The sequence below is a fragment of the Anomaloglossus baeobatrachus genome, chromosome 11 (assembly GCF_048569485.1).
Source record: "Anomaloglossus baeobatrachus isolate aAnoBae1 chromosome 11, aAnoBae1.hap1, whole genome shotgun sequence".
NCBI lineage: Eukaryota > Metazoa > Chordata > Amphibia > Anura > Aromobatidae > Anomaloglossus > Anomaloglossus baeobatrachus.
The window spans coordinates 50429223-50448280 of record NC_134363.1 but is presented as its reverse complement, the minus strand read 5'-3'; the positions used below and the strand labels follow the sequence as shown (position 1 = coordinate 50448280).

General features: G+C 48.0%; 1 protein-coding gene across 1 annotated transcript in view; it reads left to right on the top strand.

Moving 5' to 3' along the window:
• RUVBL2 (RuvB like AAA ATPase 2) overlaps positions 1-15663 on the top strand; it is a 103852-nt gene extending 88189 nt beyond the window's left edge. The window contains exons 12-15 of the mRNA XM_075327153.1: positions 8862-8981; positions 10294-10423; positions 14069-14183; positions 15508-15663. Of these exons, the coding sequence (XP_075183268.1) occupies positions 8862-8981; positions 10294-10423; positions 14069-14183; positions 15508-15533 (391 nt within the window). The 3' untranslated portion in view covers positions 15534-15663. The remainder of the gene's footprint in view (positions 1-8861; positions 8982-10293; positions 10424-14068; positions 14184-15507) is intronic.
• The last annotated feature ends 3395 nt before the right edge of the window (positions 15664-19058 follow it).

Here is a 19058-nt window from a genome sequence, read left to right as displayed (position 1 = left end):
GCATTATCACCTATCTCTATTATTCTCTGTTATCTGCCATCGGGTGGCTGCAGCCTGGATCAATACATTACATGCGATTAAAGGGGTTGTGACTTGCACAACTCCATCTGGTGAGTATTCACTCCCCCTTCCTCACCCCATATTATTGGGGTAATACCCTATTTGCGCTTCTTTTTCCACAGCTTTGTACAGTCAAACCGTAGACAGCGGCGAGTGGTCCCTGCATCCGGCAGTGTTTGTCAATCTGCCGCAAGTGGGGCACTCCGGAAGTGGACCTAATGGCATCCCGTCACAACAACAAGGTTCCGGTTTACGTGGCTCGCTCCCACGATCCTCAGGTTTTTGCAGCGGACGCTCTGGTTCAAGATTGGTCCCAGTTTCGTCTGTCCTACGTGTTTCCCCCTCTAGCTCTCTTGCCCAGAGTCCTGCGCAAGATCAGAATGGAGGGCCGTCAAGTCATCCTCATTGCCCTGGACTGGCCCAGGCGAGCTTGGTATCCAGACCTGCTCCATCTGTCCGTAGAGGTGCCGTGGCATCTTCCGGACCGTCCAGACCTTCTCTCACAAGGTCCGTTTTTCCGCCAGAATTCTGCGGCTCTCAGATTGACGGCGTGGCTCTTGAGTCCTGGATCTTGACGACTTCTGGTATCCCTCCTGAAGTCATCTCCACTATGACTCGGGCCCGTAAGTCTTCCTCTGCCAAGATCTATCACAGGACTTGGAAGATTTTCCTGTCCTGGTGTCGCTCTTCCGGGCATTCTCCTTGGCCTTTTTCCTTGCCGACCCTTCTGTCTTTTCTACAGTCCGGTCTGCAACTTGGACTGTCCCTCAACTCTCTCAAGGGACAAGTCTCAGCTTTGTCAGTTCTGTTCCAGCGGCGTCTCGCCCGGCTGGCTCAGGTCCGCACCTTCATGCAAGGTGCGTCTCACATCATCCCGCCTTACCGGCGGCCCTTGGATCCCTGGGACCTCAATTTGGTTCTCACGGTTTTGCAGAAACCCCCCTTTGAGCCTCTTAGGGAGGTTTCTTTGTTTCGTCTTTCACAGAAAGTGGTCTTTCTAGTGGCCATAACTTACCTCATGAGAGTCTCTGATTTAGCTGCGCTCTCTTCGGAGTCACCTTTTTTGGTTTTTCATCAAGACAAGGTGGTTCTCCGTCCGACTCCGGACTTTCTCCCTAAGGTGGTTTCTCCTTTCCACCTTAACCAGGACATTACCGTACCTTCCTTTTTGTCCGGCTCCTGTTCATCGCTTTGAAAAAGCGTTGCATACTCTGGATCTGGTGCGGGCGCTCCGGATCTATGTGTCTCGCACCGCTGCTCTTAGGCAGTGCACCTCTCTTTTTGTGCTAACCACAGGTCGGCGTAAGGGCCTCTCGGCTTCTAAGCCGACCTTAGCCCGTTGGATTAGGTCAACCATTTCGGATGCCTACCAGTGTTCTCAGGTGCCTCTCCCGCCGGGGATCAAGGCACACTCGACCAGAGCTGTCGGTGCCTCTTGGGCTTTCAGGCAGCAGGCTACGGCTCAGCAAGTCTGTCAGGCTGCCACTTGGACTAGCCTGCATACCTTTTCAAAGCACTACCAAGTGCATGTGTCACGGTCAGAATGACGATGATGATGAGACTCAAAGGATCTCTCGATATCCGGCTGCTGTTTCTAATTAAAAATGTCATGAGTGCACACGAGACTAAATAACTGGACAGCAAGTCAGTTACATCTATCTCCATGACTGGCTCTTGACCAAGTGTACTTTTTATTGTTTGAAAGAAACTCTAGACCAAGCAGTAAGGGGGTGTAAACAAAAGTTTTAGTCCAATCAAGTATTGCAGGTCAGGGCTTCATGACGTAGAGAGATCTGCACATCCTCCTTGGATTGGTCAGTCCAGGCTCCAGGAATTTCTTTTGTCCATCTGTCTTGGGTGTAGAACAGGAAATAGCAGCCATCTTTACAATTACATGTGTTGGTATATACTGTGTCTAAGGAAAATACACTGAATATGCAATATACATATATACATGTTGGTAAGAAACAAAAGCATTCACAAATATGTGTTAGTTCACATCTACTGAACTATATAACTGAGTCTATGAAATGGCTGAATTAAGTATTTTTGGATACTCAATTCTTTATCCTCAACAGTCCCCCCTAAAGACTTCTGCCATTTCTAAATTCTAAGGGTACTGTGTTCCCTTAGGAAGAGAGGTAGAAAGATCTGTTGAAAAACCTGCCTAACTGAACGTTGAAACATGGTCGGAAAGGGGAAAGGGGTTTTCTTCACCGGTTTGAGACCAAGGACTCCTAGGCGAGTCCTCACCCTTTGTAGTTGGACTTTCCCATGTCTCAAGGTTCTCTAAGTCCTCTCTTCTAACTGTTCTGGCAATGCTGGTCTAAGACTGTACAGGGTTTTCTGAAAAGGATAAGTATGAGCAGAACGCTCAGTGCAGCTCTGGTTGATCGACCCTTTTGCAATGCGAGGTGTGGATCCATAGATGTTTCTGTGGTTGGATCGGCTCATCTAGTGTTGACTCATGGCTCTTTCTCGCTTGTCGTTTAGGATCAATCAGTCTCCTGACTGGAGACCATATGCTAATAGCTCTGATTTAAGATCTGGAATTGGAGAATACACCTGATTATCACACTATTCAGTCAATTATATAAAAATATACATGTCTATGCTAAACCAAAAAAACATCTTACATAAAGACCTGCTTATTGCAAAAAGAAAACCATATACATTTTATACACGATTTACTAGTTTCCACTTTTCTATAAAATATACACTTATTGTAAACACATTTTTTTACATACCACCTTCATGTGCTTCTCAACAATATCGTTTTCTGTACTGGAATGCCTCTGACCAAACCTGGAGAGAAATTTACACAACACGCACAGACTTGCATACAACATGCTCATGATATACATCTATAATCAGTTTGCAGTCTCTAAGAATGGGTAGAGTAGGTGCAGGGTGTTTCTACGGACTCTTTACAGTTTTTTCTCACTTCGTTCTAGGCACTTGTCTCACAAGACTGGGTGAATCTGCCCACCTGGGTACTGAACCCGGTATCACCAAAGCACATACTGACCATTGTCTTTCACAAACGTTACCTGGGCCATCATTAAGAAGAGCTCTCATGGCAGAGAAAGCTTACCACCCTTTGTCCACAGACCTTCCTCAGTCAGCTGGCTCCCTGCATGTGACACTCCATTCCTTGTTGTATCGCTTGTTCCTGTAGGGATTTAAGAACACAAGGAGTGACAGAAGTCACTAACGTGACCGGTGTCACCAAGGCATGGTCGGTATTGGTGAAAGACTCTCAACTCTAGGCCCGTTACCTGCTTCTTGGTCAGCTGCACCTGTGCGAGGATCTCCATCCGAATCAATCAGCACAGATCTAGACTTTCTTTTCGGCATACCTAATTCATTTGACAACAGGAAAAAATCTACAACCTACATACACCTCTAAAGATTCTTACCCACTCCTGTTCTACCCATCAAGAGAGGCATTAATGCATCACTGTCTCCTGTATCAATAGGATTGGAGGGAGTGGTCGAATTTAGACTACCTCATGTGGTGTAAACAGCAGCATATCCAGTGCAGAATCGACCACCATCTGGTTTCATCTATAAAAACAAAAACTAAAAAATATACATTAGATCATTCTTATAACTTTATCTCTGATCATAATACAGTTAGTGGTCATCTATACTTCACATCACTGAGAATACTAAATAAATAAACAAACAAACATATAAGACAAGACTTTCCTATTTCAGTTAACAGATATACCTCATAGTAATCTAATAAACATAGCCTGTGGGAAAAAGGTCAGCTTCAAAACCTATCTAATATGCCTACTGCACCCTCGAAGAAACTGGAGAATATAATAAATACCTTATTCCCCCCTTGTTTAATTGTTTATTTACCAATATGGCAAAATTCAGCGTTTTTATACTGGTATTCCCTAAAAGAAAAAAATAAAACAGCAGGTAATAAATTAGCTACATACTAAAACTTAAAAAGAACAAACACTGAAAATAACGTATATCTCACAACAATATACATTACTGGGAAATTTTAAAACCTTACAATAAACACTGTATGCATAAAGAAAAGAAAAACCTTTCATAGTAGAAACAACTGATACATGATGAAATGACAGCTGTGACTGGGCGACTAACCTGCAAAAATATATGAATTGTTTAGAAATAATCGTAAAAACAGAAAAGATGATAGTCACAAAATAAAAATATATTGTTCAAATAAATCGCCATTAAAAACAAAACAACACAAATTATATCGCACATCCCATGAAATCTAATATTCCCTATTCCGGTATAAGCAGTAAACTAAAAATGGGAAATCCTGAACTCCAAGGGTTAAACCAAACTTACGTCACTATTGGGGAAAGACACATTCCATTCTTATCTCTGACTTTATCAATTCAGTAAAAAAAAATTTCACTTACTTATCTTTGACTTGCATGTATTGGATAGCTGAGTAAACAAATATACAATTTATACTTATTCAAATGTGTTAGTCATTTATACCAGAGAACACCTCCCACCGGGGATGGGTGGAGAGTCTTAGACAAAGAGCCATTGCGAGGGGTGTGGCTTATGAGGTGTACTGCCATCAGTGGGTGTAGCAAGACGGCTGCCACAGGAAGTTCCAGGCACCTGACTTCCGGGTGTAGCATCCATGTTGTGACTCTCTGGGTGTACTGGGAGTGGCTGTAACTACGTAGTAAACCAGGGATACTTTTAGTGCCTGTAAATTTGCATTCCAGCATACAAAGGAGAGATTTGATTAGCACTAGATATAATGACTTCTAAAGGAAAACCATGAGGCACAGCTAGAGAAAAACATTTAGTGATTCTACAAACAGCAACAGACAGTGAATGAGGTCTTTGTTCTCCAGGATACTCTCACTGGAGATTAATCTGAACTTCAATACATGGGTTGCAGCCTGCCATCTAGTGGTAGTTCAACGATTTTACACAACTTTTTGCAATCTTTTATATTTTTTCCGTTTTTTGTAACTAGGGCGACAGCGTTCTCAGCTCCTACTAAAAACAACATATTTATCTCTTGAACAGAGTGTATACAAAGTGCTCTAATTGGACCGGCCGGCTCCAACCGGAATTCTTTCCCGCCTCGTTATGACGACCTACCCCCTCATAACAGTGGCTCACGTTTAATACGCAGGGGAATACGCTAATTCCGACACTTTTACCTTAACTAAAATGAAATCCTTTCCCGTCTCTTCTGCTATGCAAACAGTGACTTGCGCCTGAACCGCAGGGGAATACGCTAATTCCACTTTAAGTTAACAGAACCCTTCCCGCCTCGTTTATTATCTATCCAACATTCAATATTTAATATTTAATATCTAATATCTAACAAACAGTGGCTGTGTCATCCGCAACACAGGGGAATCGCTAGTTCTCATACTTCTGTTCAAAAACAAACAATTTAAAAAAACTGAAAAATGCATGAACCCGTTAATTTCTCTCTAATCCAAACCAAAATAACACTTGTCTTTCTTTCAAATCATTACAACTGTTTGCTTTACTATACAAAGGCTGCAGCCATCTCCTGTATGTTACCCCACTGACCCCTCCTTTCTCTTCACTGCAAAGAGCTGCGCTGTTTTGACCACCGGTGTCTGCCTCTTCACTCCTCCACCCCCTTTGTTTCTCAGCTAAAAGACAGCAGGGACGTAGCTATGTAATTCGATCTCTGCTCTTTCTCAAGCAGTCGGTGGGCAATGGCCAACACACACTGACCCCCCCCTTCTCCTCCACAGAACAAAGACAGCAGCTGCGTCTGTGTGGGCTCTATCAACCCCCCTTCTCCTCCCTGCTGCCCTCTTAAGGCCCCGTCACACTAAGCAACTTACCAGCGATCCCAACAACGATAGGGATCGCTGGTAAGTTGCTAGGAGGTTGCTGGTGAGCTGTCACACTGCGACGCTCCAGTGATCCCACCAGCAATCTGACCTGGCAGGGATCGCTGGAGCGTCGCTACACGAGTTGCTGGTGAGCTCACCAGCAACCAGTGACCAGCCCCCAGCGCCACGTGGAAGATGCTGCGCTTGGTAACTAAGGTAAATATCGGGTAACCAAACCGATATTTACCTTGGTTACCAGTGCACGCAGCTACACGTGCAGAGAGCAGGGAGCAGCGCACACTGAGCGCTGGCTCCCTGCTCTCCTAGTTACAGCACACATCGGGTTAATTACCCGATGTGTGCTGCAGCTAAATGTGCACAGAGCAGGGAGCAGCGCACAATGCTTAGCGCTGGCTCCCTGCTTTCACAGCTACAGTACACATCGGGTTAATTAACCCGATGTGTCCTGCAGCTACATGTGCACAGAGCAGGAGCCGGCACTGACAGTGAGAGCGGCGGAGGCTGGTAACAAAGGTAAATATCGGGTAACCAAGGACAGGGCTTCTTGGTTACCCGATGTTTACATTGGTTACCAGCCTCCGCAGAAGCCGGCTCCTGCTGCCTGCACATTTAGTTGTTGCTGTCTCGCTGTCACACACAGCGATCTGTGCTTCACAGCGGGACAACAAGAACTAAAAAATGGCCCAGGACATTCAGCAACAACCAACGACCTCACAGCAGGGGCCAGGTTGTTGCTGGATGTCACACACAGCAACATCGCTAGCAACGTCACAAAAGTTGTTCGTTAGCAGCGATGTTGCTAGCGATGTTGCTTAGTGTGACGGGGCCTTTAGCAAAAGAACGTAGCTGCGTGAGCGAGTGACCCCCCCACCTTTTTCTTGCTTTCCTCTTAGTGGAGAAATGCAGGCAGTGGGTGATTAACTCTCCCCCCCCCCCCGCTTTCTTTGTCTAAGAGACTGCAGGCACAGCGCGTAATACAACTCCCGCTCTCTGTCCCGTGTAAGCAGCCAGTGAGGGACTGACCCCCCTCCTTTTTGTGTAACAGACTGCAGGCACGCCGGGCTTCTCTCCACCATTTCTATAGCTGTCTGCTCAGACAATTAACTCTCCGAGAACCAAACAGAGAAATCACAAGCCTGATTAACCATACACCTATATATAAATCAACAGCTACTCAAAAAGCCCCCCATTTCTACCTTACTTACAGCCAGAAATACAGACAGCCGGATCCTATACAAAAGACCTAAAAGCCAGCACCTATAGGGTCTGGGTTTTTTCTCTAGGTCACCGGCGAGCGACAGTCACACCGTTAGGTCTCCGGTGCACTACCATTCTCCGGACTAGTGACCACCCCCTTTCGCCAGGTGTCTCTCGATCCACAGGTAAAACAGCACACACAATGTATATGATGCTTACCGTGAAACGGAGGGCGATCAAACCTCGATATCGAGCAACACCTGGATACTTGTGGAGTAGCCCCAGACGTCCGGAAAGTGGAAGCTCTGACTCACTCTTCTCGGTGGCCCCACACTTGGCGCGCCAACTGTCAAGGTCAGAATGACGATTATGATGAGACTCAAAGGATCTCTCGTTATCCGGCTGCTGTTTCTAATTAAAAATGTCATGAGTGCACACGAGACTAAATAACTGGAAAGCAAGTCAGTTACATCTATCTCCATGACTGGCTCTTGACCAAGTGTACTTTTTATTGTTTGAAAGAAACTCTAGACCAAGCAGTAAGGGGGTGTAAACAAAAGTTTTAGTCCAATCAAGTATCGCAGGTCAGGGCTTCATGACGTAGAGAGATCTGCACATCCTCCTTGGATTGGTCAGTCCAGGCTCCAGGAATTTCTTTTGTCCATCTGTCTTGGGTGTAGAACAGGAAATAGCAGCCATCTTTACAATTACATGTGCTGGTATATACTGTGTCTAAGGAAAATACACTGAATATGCAATATACATATATACATGTTAGTAAGAAACAAAAGCATTCACAAATATGTGTTAGTTCACATCTACTGAACTATATAACTGAGTCTATGAAATGGCTGAATTAAGTATTTTTGGATACTCAATTCTTTATCCTCAACACATGCTCATGCTTCGGCAGATGCGAGCTTGGGCAGACGCATCCTTCAGGCGGCTGTCGCCCACTTGTGAAGTTAGGCTCCGCCTACTTCTTAGTTTTTCTGTTTATTCCCACCCATGGACTGCTTTGAGACGTCCCAATGTCTGGGTCTCCCATAGGAACGATAAAGAAAAAGAGAATTTTGTTTACTTACCGTAAATTCTTTTTCTTATAGTTCCGTATTGGGAGACCCAGCACCCTCCCTGTTGCCTGTTGGCAGTTTCTTGTTCCGCGTGTTATCACCGGCTGTTGTCATAGACAGAAGCTCTGGTTGTTCCGGTTCTTGCTCTCTTTACTTGTGGGTGGCTATTCTCCTTCAGCTTTTGCACTAAACTGGCTAGATCTGGTTCTCCAGGGGGTGTGTATGCTCAGAGGGAGGAGCTACACTTTTTAGTGTAGTACTTTGTGTGTCCTCCGGAGGCAGAAGCTATACACCCAATGTCTGGGTCTCCCAATACGGAGCTATAAGAAAAAGAATTTACGGTAAGTAAACAAAATTCTCTTTTTTCCTCCTCTAAAACAAGGGTGCGCCTTATAGTCTGAAAAATACGGTATATGATAGTTATGAGGATTTATTTATGTCATGGAGACCTCGCTGCTGAGCATTTTGGCTAGGCAGCCCCTCGTGCATCGTCTGCACCCGGTCACGTATGTTACCCACAATACAGAGATGTAGCAGAGCTGAATTGGTGATGAGGCGTGTCAGTGAGCAATAAAATAAAGCAAAATGCAGACTGTCAGAGGATAGTGATTAAAATATCAAGTTTTTCAATATTGCAGATTTTGTAACTTTTTTTTTTTCTTGTCTCTATCAGGATCCGAGGCACAAATTACCAGAGTCCCCACGGCATCCCTATTGATTTATTGGACCGGTTACTGATCATCTCCACTTCACCATATAATGAGAAGGAAACAAAACAGATCCTGAAGATCAGGCGAGTCTGATTCTGCGGTATCTGGGGCTGTGAACGAAGATTCACAAAGGAGGGCGAGTTAAAGGGAACCTGTCATCAGCAGGTCTATAGACTTAACCCCCACCCCTCCCCGGCCGATTTTCTGTTTTTTGGGGGGTTTTTTTGCTCCCCTTCTTCCAAGAGCTGTAACTTTTTTTTTTATTTTTCCGACAATCTTGGCACAAGAGGGCTTGTTTTTTTGCGCAACAAGTTGCACTTTTAATTGAAATAATAAGTTTTACTACATAGTGTACTGGAAAATGGGGTAAAAAAATTTCCATGTGCGGAAACATTGCAAAAAGAAAAGTGTTTGTACTACTGTTTTTGGAATATTTTATTCACAGTCTTCACTATATGGTAAAACTGACATGTGGGAGTGATGCCTCAGGTCAGTGCGAGTTCAAAGACACCAAACATGTATAGGTTTACTTTTATCTAAGGGGTTAAAAACAAATTCAGAAGTTTGTCCAAAAAAAGTGGCGCACTTTTTGTTCCACTTTCCAAGACCCGTATAGGTCTCATTTTTCAGGATTTATAGATCAATGACTGCTTATTTTTTGCGTCATTGGATGACCTTTTTAATGGTACCATTTTTGCACAGATGCTACGTTTTGATCGCCTGTTATTGCATTTTGCGCAAAATATGTGGCGACCAACAAACGTAATTTTGGCGCTTGGAATTTTTTTGGGCGCTACGTTATTTACCGGTCAGATTAATTGATTTTATATTTTTATAGTGTGTATTTTTTAACACTAATTTTCAATCGGGCAAAAGGGGGGTGATTTTGATTTTTCTTTTTTTTTTTTTTTTTTTTTTTTTTTTTATTATTTTATTATTTTGCTAGTCTCCCTAGGGGACTATAAGGATTAGCAGTCTGATCGCTTAATCAATTCTGTTGATCACAGCTACACAGCTCTGATCACCAGAAATGCTCATCTCTTTTATAACAGGCAGCACTCGGCAGGCTGTTACAGGAAGTGAGTCATGATAGCTACATGAGTCATCATATGACCCTGTGCTACCATGGCAACCATCGGCTCCACGTGCTCACATCATGACTGCGTGTTTACTGCGGTGGGGATTTAAATCGCGCTGTCACATTTTGACAGAGCAATTTAAGGGATTAACAGGCACGGGTGGATCACGGATCCACCTGCGAGGCACACATGTCTGCTATGCAAATCAGCTGACGTGCAGGAATCACCTCCAGCTCACCGCAGCAGCCGCAGGTGATTACACCTTAATGGCTTAGGACGTACCAGTGCTGTCGTAATGGTAGATGTTGTAATTCAGGTGTGAAGAGGAGGATGTGGACATGAGTGAAGACGCCTATACTGTACTGACGAGGATCGGCCTGGAGACCTCGCTGAGATACTCCATACAGCTCATCACAGCGGCCAGCCTGGTGTGCAGGAAGAGGAAGGTGAGGCAGAAGATACATTGGGGCCAAAGTGCATCAAACTTTTTTTTCTTCATCGTTCCTTATGGGAGACCCAGACCATGGGTGTATAGCTTCTGCCTCCGGAGGACACACAAAGTACTACACTAAAAAGTGTAGCTCCTCCCTCCTAGCATATACACCCCCTGGATAACCAAATATAGCCAGTTCAATGCTTTGTGTTCAGGAGGCACACATCCACACATGCATTCTCATCTGATTTTGATTTTTGGAAAAGTTTTTGAAGAAAAGCGGGTCCAAGCCTGGACTCCCGGCATGTCCCTTCTCACCCCACTGTGTCGGCGGTGCTGTTAAGGTTGATTTCAGGGCTGGAGCCCTTCATGCCTCGCTCCTTCACCATCCCCTCGGGCTCTGGCTTGAAGTGGGAGCCAGCACGGTTCTCACTGCCTTGCAGGAGACCGGTCTCCATCCGCAGCCCCTTTTGGATCCTGCCGGACGGAGCACTCATCCCTCAGGGACCTGGCTCTGCGTCTCACAAGCTAAGTATCTGAGACGTGGTTATCAGGGGGTCCCTTGTTGGGGAGAGTGTGCTGTGTAACTATGCTGACTTTCCGGCCGGTTCTCTGGTTTTCACCGGAGAACCGCGCCGATGGTGCCTGCGCGCCGGCCGCATTGTTAAATTTAGGCCCCGGCTTCGTTTGAGGCCTACTTTCGTTTTCAGTGCCCCTGCATGCCAATCATGCAGAGGGACAGTGCGGCTCTGCCCAGCGGCTGTTCAGCACAGGGAAGGGACACTCCTCTCTGAGGAAAGATTCCCTCCCCTGTATACCTCCTTTGCCCTCCGGATCCCGCTCTTTGAGATAGGCCCCGCCCCCTCTCCTCGCTCCGGCGCCATTTTATCAGCGTTCTCACACTGATTGGAGCTGCCTGCAGCATCTCTCTGGGGGTCCGGTCTGTGGGATCTGGAGGGCACACAAACGGTTGGGTAAGCCACAACCTCCGGTTGTGGACCTAGTTATATACTCTCTGGGTGCCATTCTACTCAGAACCCCCACTTCAGCAGCATGTCTCACAAGGAGCAAGGCTGCAAGGCTGCACTCAATATGCACTGCATGTAAGCTCGTACTGCCTGAACCGAGCACATATCCACATTGTGATGCCTGCTCTAACATGGTGGTAGGACGGGACTCAGCACCAATTCCAGGATAGCAAAAATATAAATTCAACGAAAAATATATAAAAGTGTAGAAACTTTATTCAATGATTAAAAATCCAAGAAAAACATCATCGGTTCCATGAAAACATCATGGCTTGACGCGTTTCGGACAGTTGGAATATAGATAAGTCCTTAATCATAAGCATTGATTCCAATCATAAGCAAGAGTCCTGCGCAAGATCAGAATGGAGGGCCGTCGGGTCATCCTCATTGCTCCAGACTGGCCCAGGCGAGCTTGGTACCCAGACCTGCTCCACCTGTCCGTAGAGGTGCCGTGGCATCTTCCGGACCGTCCAGACCTTCTCTCACAAGGTCCGTTTTTCCGCCAGAATTCTGCGGCTCTCAGATTGACGGCGTGGCTCTTGAGTCCTGGATCTTGACGACTTCTGGTATCCCTCCTGAAGTCATCTCCACTATGACTCTGGCTCGGAAGTCTTCCTCGGCCAAGATATATCACAGGACCTGGAGAATCTTCCTATCCTGGTGTCGCTCTTCCGGCCATGCTCCTTGGCCTTTTTCCCTGCCGACCCTTCTGTCCTTTTTACAGTCCGGTCTGCAGCTAGGACTATCCCTCACTTCCCTCAAGGGTCAGGTCTCGGCTCTGTCAGTATTGTTCCAGCGGCGTATCGCCCGACTGGCTCAGGTGCGCACCTTCATGCAGGGCACATCTCCCATCATTCCGCCTTACCGGCGGCCTTTGGATCCCTGGGACCTTAATCTGGTCCTCACGGCCTTGCATAAACCCCCTTTTGAGCCACTTAGGGAGGTTTCTTTGTCTCGTCTTTCACAGAAAGTGGTCTTTCTAGTGGCCATAACCTCCCTCAGGAGAGTCTCTGATTTGGCTGCTCTCTCTTCGGAGTCACCTTTTTTGGTTTTTCATCAGGACAAGGTGGTTCTCCGTCCGACTCCGGACTTTCTTCCTAAGGTGGTATCTCCTTTCCACCTTAAATAGGATATTTCCCTGCCTTCCTTTTGTCCGGCTCCTGTTCATCGCTTTGAAAAAGCGTTGCATACTCTGGATCTGGTGCGGGCGCTCCGGATCTGTGTGTCTCGCACCGCTGCTCTTAGGCGGTGCACCTCTTTTTGTGCTGACCTCAGGTCGGCGCAAGGGCCTTTCGGCTTCTAAGCCGACCCTAGCTCGTTGGATTAGGTCGGCCATTTCCGATGCCTACCAGTGTTCTCAGGTGCCTCCCCCGCCGGGGATCAAGGCACACTCGACCAGAGCTGTCGGTGCCTCTTGGGCTTTCCGGCACCAGGCTACGGCTCAGCAGGTCTGTCAGGCTGCCACTTGGTCTAGTCTGCATACCTTTTCGAAGCACTACCAAGTGCATGCTCATGCTTCGACAGATGCGAGCTTGGGCAGACGCATCCTTCAGGCGGCTGTCGCCCATTTGTGAAGTTAGGTTTCGCCTACTTCTCAGTTTTCTGTTTATTCCCACCCATGGACTGCTTTGGAACGTCCCATGGTCTGGGTCTCCCATAGGAACGATGAAGAAAAAGAGAATTTTGTTTACTTACCGTAAATTCTTTTTCTTATAGTTCCGTAATGGGAGACCCAGCACCCTCCCTGTTGCCTGTTGGCAGTTTTCTTGTTCCGTGTGTTTTTACCGGCTGTTGTTGTAGACAGAGGCTCCGGTTCTTCCGGTTTTTTGCTCTATCTCTACTTATGGGTGGCTATCCTCCTTCAGCTTTTGCACTAAATTGGCTATATTTGGTTATCCAGGGGGTGTATATGCTAGGAGGGAGGAGCTACACTTTTTAGTGTAGTACTTTGTGTGTCCTCCGGAGGCAGAAGCTATACACCCATGGTCTGGGTCTCCCATTACGGAACTATAAGAAAAAGAATTTACGGTAAGTAAACAAAATTCTCTCTTTTTTTTTTTTTTGGCATAAAACCTTTTGAAAAGTTACTCCATTTTTGTGCAATTGGTTGTTGCACAAAAATGTAGCATCGTCTAGTGTTTTTAGACCAGTCCCACCCAACCTTTGCTCAGAGTGGTCCGGGTCTAACCAAAAAGACAAATGTGGCTTGATGAATTGGGGTCTTCCCTAAAAGCCAGGTACCCTCCTCAGAGAGGGACGATGTGACCCGGTATACTAACGCTGGATGTGGAAGGAGAGACGTGTGCCACTCCACGCTCCCGGCTTAGGAGGGTGACGTGTGGACTGTTCTTAGTTAGGGATGATCAAATACCTCAAATATTCGGCTTCGCGAATAGTTGCCGATTTAGTTTGCCGCTATTCGCGAATATTCGATGCCCAATGTAAGTCTATGGGGAACCCGAATAACAACTATTCGGAACTATTTGGGCTTCCCATAGACTTACATTGCACATTGAATATTCGCATAGCGGCGACCTATTCGTCAGATATTCGTGAAGCCTAATATTTGAGGTATTTGATCATCCCTATTCTTAGTATATGGCAGTCATTGGATGTCGCTGTTTTTCCAGGGTAATGATGTGCAGGTGGATGACATCAAACGCGTTTACTCACTGTTCCTTGATGAATCTCGATCAACACAATACATGAAAGAATACCAGGACGCCTTCATGTTCAATGAAATGAGTAAGTGTGTTGTATAGTGTATAGATGCATGAAAGGAAATCGGTCACCAGGTTTTGCCGCCTAATCTGAGAGCAGCATAATGTAGGGGCAGAGATCCTGATTCCAGTGATGTGTCACTTAGGCCGGTTTCACACATCCGACTCTTTGCCGTTTTGCCGGATCCGGCGCTCTCCCGTACAGTTAATACAGTACAATGACAGCGCAACAAGCGCCGGTCACATGCTGTCATGTGACCGGCGCATGTGACCCGGAAGTTACAGCGCTGTCATTGTACTGTATTATCTGTACAGGAGAGCGCCGGATCCGGCAAAAAGTCGGATGTGTGAAACCTGCCTTACTCAGCTGCTTAGTGTAGTTTTGATAAAATCACTGATTAATCAGCAGTCAAAAATCATTACAGGGCTACTTTGCGTGCTGCAGGTAGTCCAGCATATACATGAGCTCTGTATAAATATGCAGCAGAGGAGACTGCAAACAGCTCAATAATTGAGACATCGCTGGAATCCGGGTCTCTGTCTACATTATGCGGGTCTGAGGTGCGGGAGCAAAAACCTAGTGACCGTCCCTTTTAAATGTGGGAGATCAATGGGCCGGAGGTGCCGCGTGTCCAGATGAGATCTTGAGCCGAGAGCGCAATCTGCGCATGCGCCAAATTCAGGCACCATTATTTGAACCTTGCACCGCCAACATTTTCAAGATAGCCCCTGCCAGTGCCCCACTAACCGCAGCACAGCGCCCGCAGCTTTGCCGCTACCTCTCTCCGCTACCTCCCGGTAAGCTACGTTCGGATTATTTTTGGGAGGAAAAGTGTGTCTTATAATCAGCCAAATACACTACTTTTCTTTAAGCCCAAAGTTCACGTTTTAATGTATTAAGGTTCCTTAGATCGGGTGCACCTCAAGTAAATCCTCCATATTGGACTTCGTGTTCCTTCTAGAGTTGGTGTGAATCCATTCGCAGGACTTGGTCCATCGGCCACATCAGTATTATGTGACCACGGATAAGATACGCCTCCTACCTCCCATCATCCGCTTCTCTACGCTTGATTAGCTGGCCTGGCGTAAAGTCACATGAGTCATACCGCAACGATGATGTCTCACCCCAGGCCGGTTAATCAGTGGAAGAGCGGTGGATGCCTGGAGCTAAAAGGCGGCTCTCCGGGCTCCATGTCTGATGCGGCCGATTAAACCAGATCCTGCAGTCGATTTGCTCCGACTCTAGTTCCTACGTGATCTTTCTCGCTTTATGTCGTCCGCGTTGTGTTCACATTACTGACCAGTGATATCTGTAATGCTTCTTTGCTTTTTGCCTTTCATTTCTACAGAAGGAGAAACCATGGACACCTCTTGATGACTGATGATGCGGATGAACGTGCTTGTTGTTGTCTCCTCTCCCCACGTCCGTTTTGTTTCCATTCTTGTATTTTCCTTAATTTCAATGTTCCTGTCCTTTTTTATTAAAACAAAAAGAGAAAAGAAAAGTTTCTGAGTTTTGTTTTATGCAATTTTGCATGATGTAAAATGGACCGGCACTTCCCAGTAAAAGGAAATAAATGCACAGGGGCCGGGACCCAAGAGAAATTTGACAATGATGCACAAATCTCATATTTTATTAATCACAATGCATTACATACACAAAGACTGGAAGAAAAACTAATGACATTACACCCCCAAAAGGCACACCATAGCAAAACAACTATTTTGTGTACCGTATTTTCCAGACTGTAAGACTCAATTTTTTTTCCCAAATTGGGGGTAAAATGTGGGTGCGTCTTACAAAATGGATATAGCTTAATGGGGTGAGGGTGTTTTAAGCAGGGTCATAGGAGACAGGGTCACAGGATGCGCTCGGGGGTATCACATAGAGTGCCATTGGGCTGCGGGGGTGTCACAGGACATGGTGTCACGGTGTGGGCTCCATTGAATCGCCCGCAGTTGACGCTATGAACTTCAAGAAAATGGCCGCAGAGGCTGTGTGTTTGCAGATTGATGCCATTGACTTCATGAAAATGGCCACGGAGTCCTATCTGCTCACGCGCCGTCTCCTCCGCCATTTTCTTGAAGTCAATAACGTCAACCGCGGGCGATTCAATGGAGCCCAAAGTCAGCTCAATGCACCCGCTGCTGAACCATCCCATCCTGTAGTACCTCCATAGCCCACCTGCCCTCAGATCAATGGCACCCGCTACGACACCACCGGGCGCGTCCTGTGAACCTGCCTCCTATGACCCTGCTCAACCACCGCCATCCTGGTAAGCTGTATCCAGGGGATTCAACATAGCCTGCAGTCAGATCAATGGCATCTGCCACCAAGACACCCCGGCCTGTGACCCTCCTGCGTCGCTCGACTGCAGTGTTGCCCTTGCGGCCTGCCGCCACACCCCCGCAGCCCGCTAGCAGATCAATGGCGCCTGGCAGGATACCCCAAGCGCGTCCTGTGAACCTACTTCCTATGACCCCACTCCACCACTGCCGCCTTGGTAAGCCATATCCGGGGTATTCAACATAGCTTGCAGTCAGATGAATGGCACCCGCCACCAAGACGCCCCGGCCTGTGACCCTCCTGAGTCGCTCTACTGCAGTGTCACCCCTGCGGCCCGCCAGCAGATCAATGGCGCCTGCCGCCACGACACCCCCGCAGCCCGCTGGCAGATCAGTGGCACCTGCTGCGATACCCCGAGCTCGCAGTATCGCCGACCTTCCTGAGCAGCAACACACCCTCCTCTAAGCCCGCAGCATCTCCTACCCTGCCTCCTGTGACCTTCCTGATCCGCTCCACCACCGCCGCTCCCCCCGGTAAGCATTAGGATAAAGACGCACTAGGATGATCAGACGGACCCTCATTTTAACATTAAAAATTATTTTTCCTATTTCTTTGTCGCTCCATTGGGAGACCCAGACAATTGGGGTGTATAGCTTCTGCCTCCGGAGGCCACACAAAGTATTACACTTAAAAAAGTGTAACCCCTCCCCTCTGCCTATACACCCTCCCGTGGATCACGGGCTCCTCAGTTTTATGCTTTGTGTGGAAGGAGGCACACATCCACTCATGCATTCTCATATTAGTTATGTCGGTTGGAAGAAAAGAGGGCCCCCACGGGGCCCCCGGCATGTTCCCTTCTCACCCCACTACGTCGGCGGTGTTGTTAAGGTTGAGGTACCCATTGTGGGTACAAAGGCCGGAGCCTCATGCCGTCTCCTTCACCATCCCTTAGCGGCTCTGGGAGAAGTGGGATCCTGAGCGGTCATCCATTTACTGGGACCGTGCTCCCTCCGCAGCCCCTGTGGGAATCTGCCGGACCGGAGTCTATTCAACCTCAGGGACCGGGCCCTGCAACTCTAAGGTACTCTGTGTCCCCATGGGGACTGTGCAGGGAGCGCACCTTCTTCCCGGACGCTGCGGCAGCTGCTGAATTGAGAAGGCCGGCGGACTTCCGCGCCGACCGTGCCTGCTTGTCGGGCGCGGTCTCAAATTTAGTCCCCGGCTTCATCGCGGCCTAGTCGCAAAAATCCCGCCCCCGGGCCTGCCTGTCAGGGGTAAGGGCGGGACTGCCGACCTGACGTCGGATGTGAGGGCCGGACCATCCTGCATGTTTCCTCCCCCCCTCACTGATCACTGTGGGGACCCCAGATTCCCGCACTTTCCTGGCGCCGCCCACGGCTCCACTCCTCCCCTGAGAGCTCCGGCAGCCATTTTTTGGCATTCTGCCGGTGGAGGATTCTCAGTGAAGAGCTCTGCAGCTCCGGGGGACCTAAGGCAGGGAATCTGGAGGACACACACTCCGCTTTTTAGCGGTCGGTAAGCCACACCGGTCACCCGGTGCTGGCCCCCCTAGGGTGCCGGAATAGATACGTATTTATATATATATTTCTGTTCGGTCGGGCTGTATACCCTTTTTTGCCCATATACCCTCAGTGGTCATTCTCCTAGGAGACAACAGCATGTCGTCCACAAGGAGCAAAGCTGTTAAGGCACAGGGTTTTTTTGCGGCCTGTACCTCTTGTGGGGCTATGTTACCTGCGGGTTCCACCTACCCTCACTGTGAGCAATGCTCGACCCCTGTTTCGCTTGCTCAGCCGGAGCCTCGGTCACTAGTGGGCCCCTCGGCTCATGTAGACCCCCCTGCTCCCCCTGTCCAGGCGGCAGGGACAGAGTTCGCCTCTTTTGCTGAGAAACTCTGAGTCACTTTCACAATCCATGGCTCAGTCTATGGACAAATGGTTTGCCAAGCTGCTAGAAGCTTTGCAGTCCAGACCGGTCCTTACACAGGCCCCTGCCCCTGTTGGATCGTCGCCTCCAGGCCCCTCTCGGTCCGCGCTGCAGCGCGCTCCCAGGGGGGGCCCTAGGTCTCACGTGGAGGACTCCTGCCCGGATCACAGTCCTAGACAGGCTAAGCGGGCTCGCTGGGAATCTTCCCCGACTTCTTCACGCTGCTCGGGTTCCCAGCTTGAGGACTCTCTGGAGGACGAGGCGGACGTCGCAGCTCAGGGCTCTGACCCTGACGTCGCCCTTAACCTTGATACACCTGAGGGGGACGCCTTAGTAAATGATCTTATCTCGTCCATCAACCAGGTGTTGGATCTCTCTCCCCCGCCTCCTACTGTAGAGGAGTCGGCGTCTCAGCAGGAGAAACACCAGTTTAGGTTCCCCAAACGTACACGTAGTGCGTTTTTCGATCACTCTAACTTCAGAGATGCTGTCCAGAAGCCCAGAGCGGTTCCGGACAAGCGCTTTACTAAGCGCCTCACTGACACGCGTTACCCCTTCCCCTCCGAGGTCGTTAAGGGTTGGGCTCAGTGTCCCAAGGTGGATCCTCCAGTCTCTAGATTGGCGGCTAGATCTGTGGTATCGGTTGCAGATGGCTCATCGCTAAAG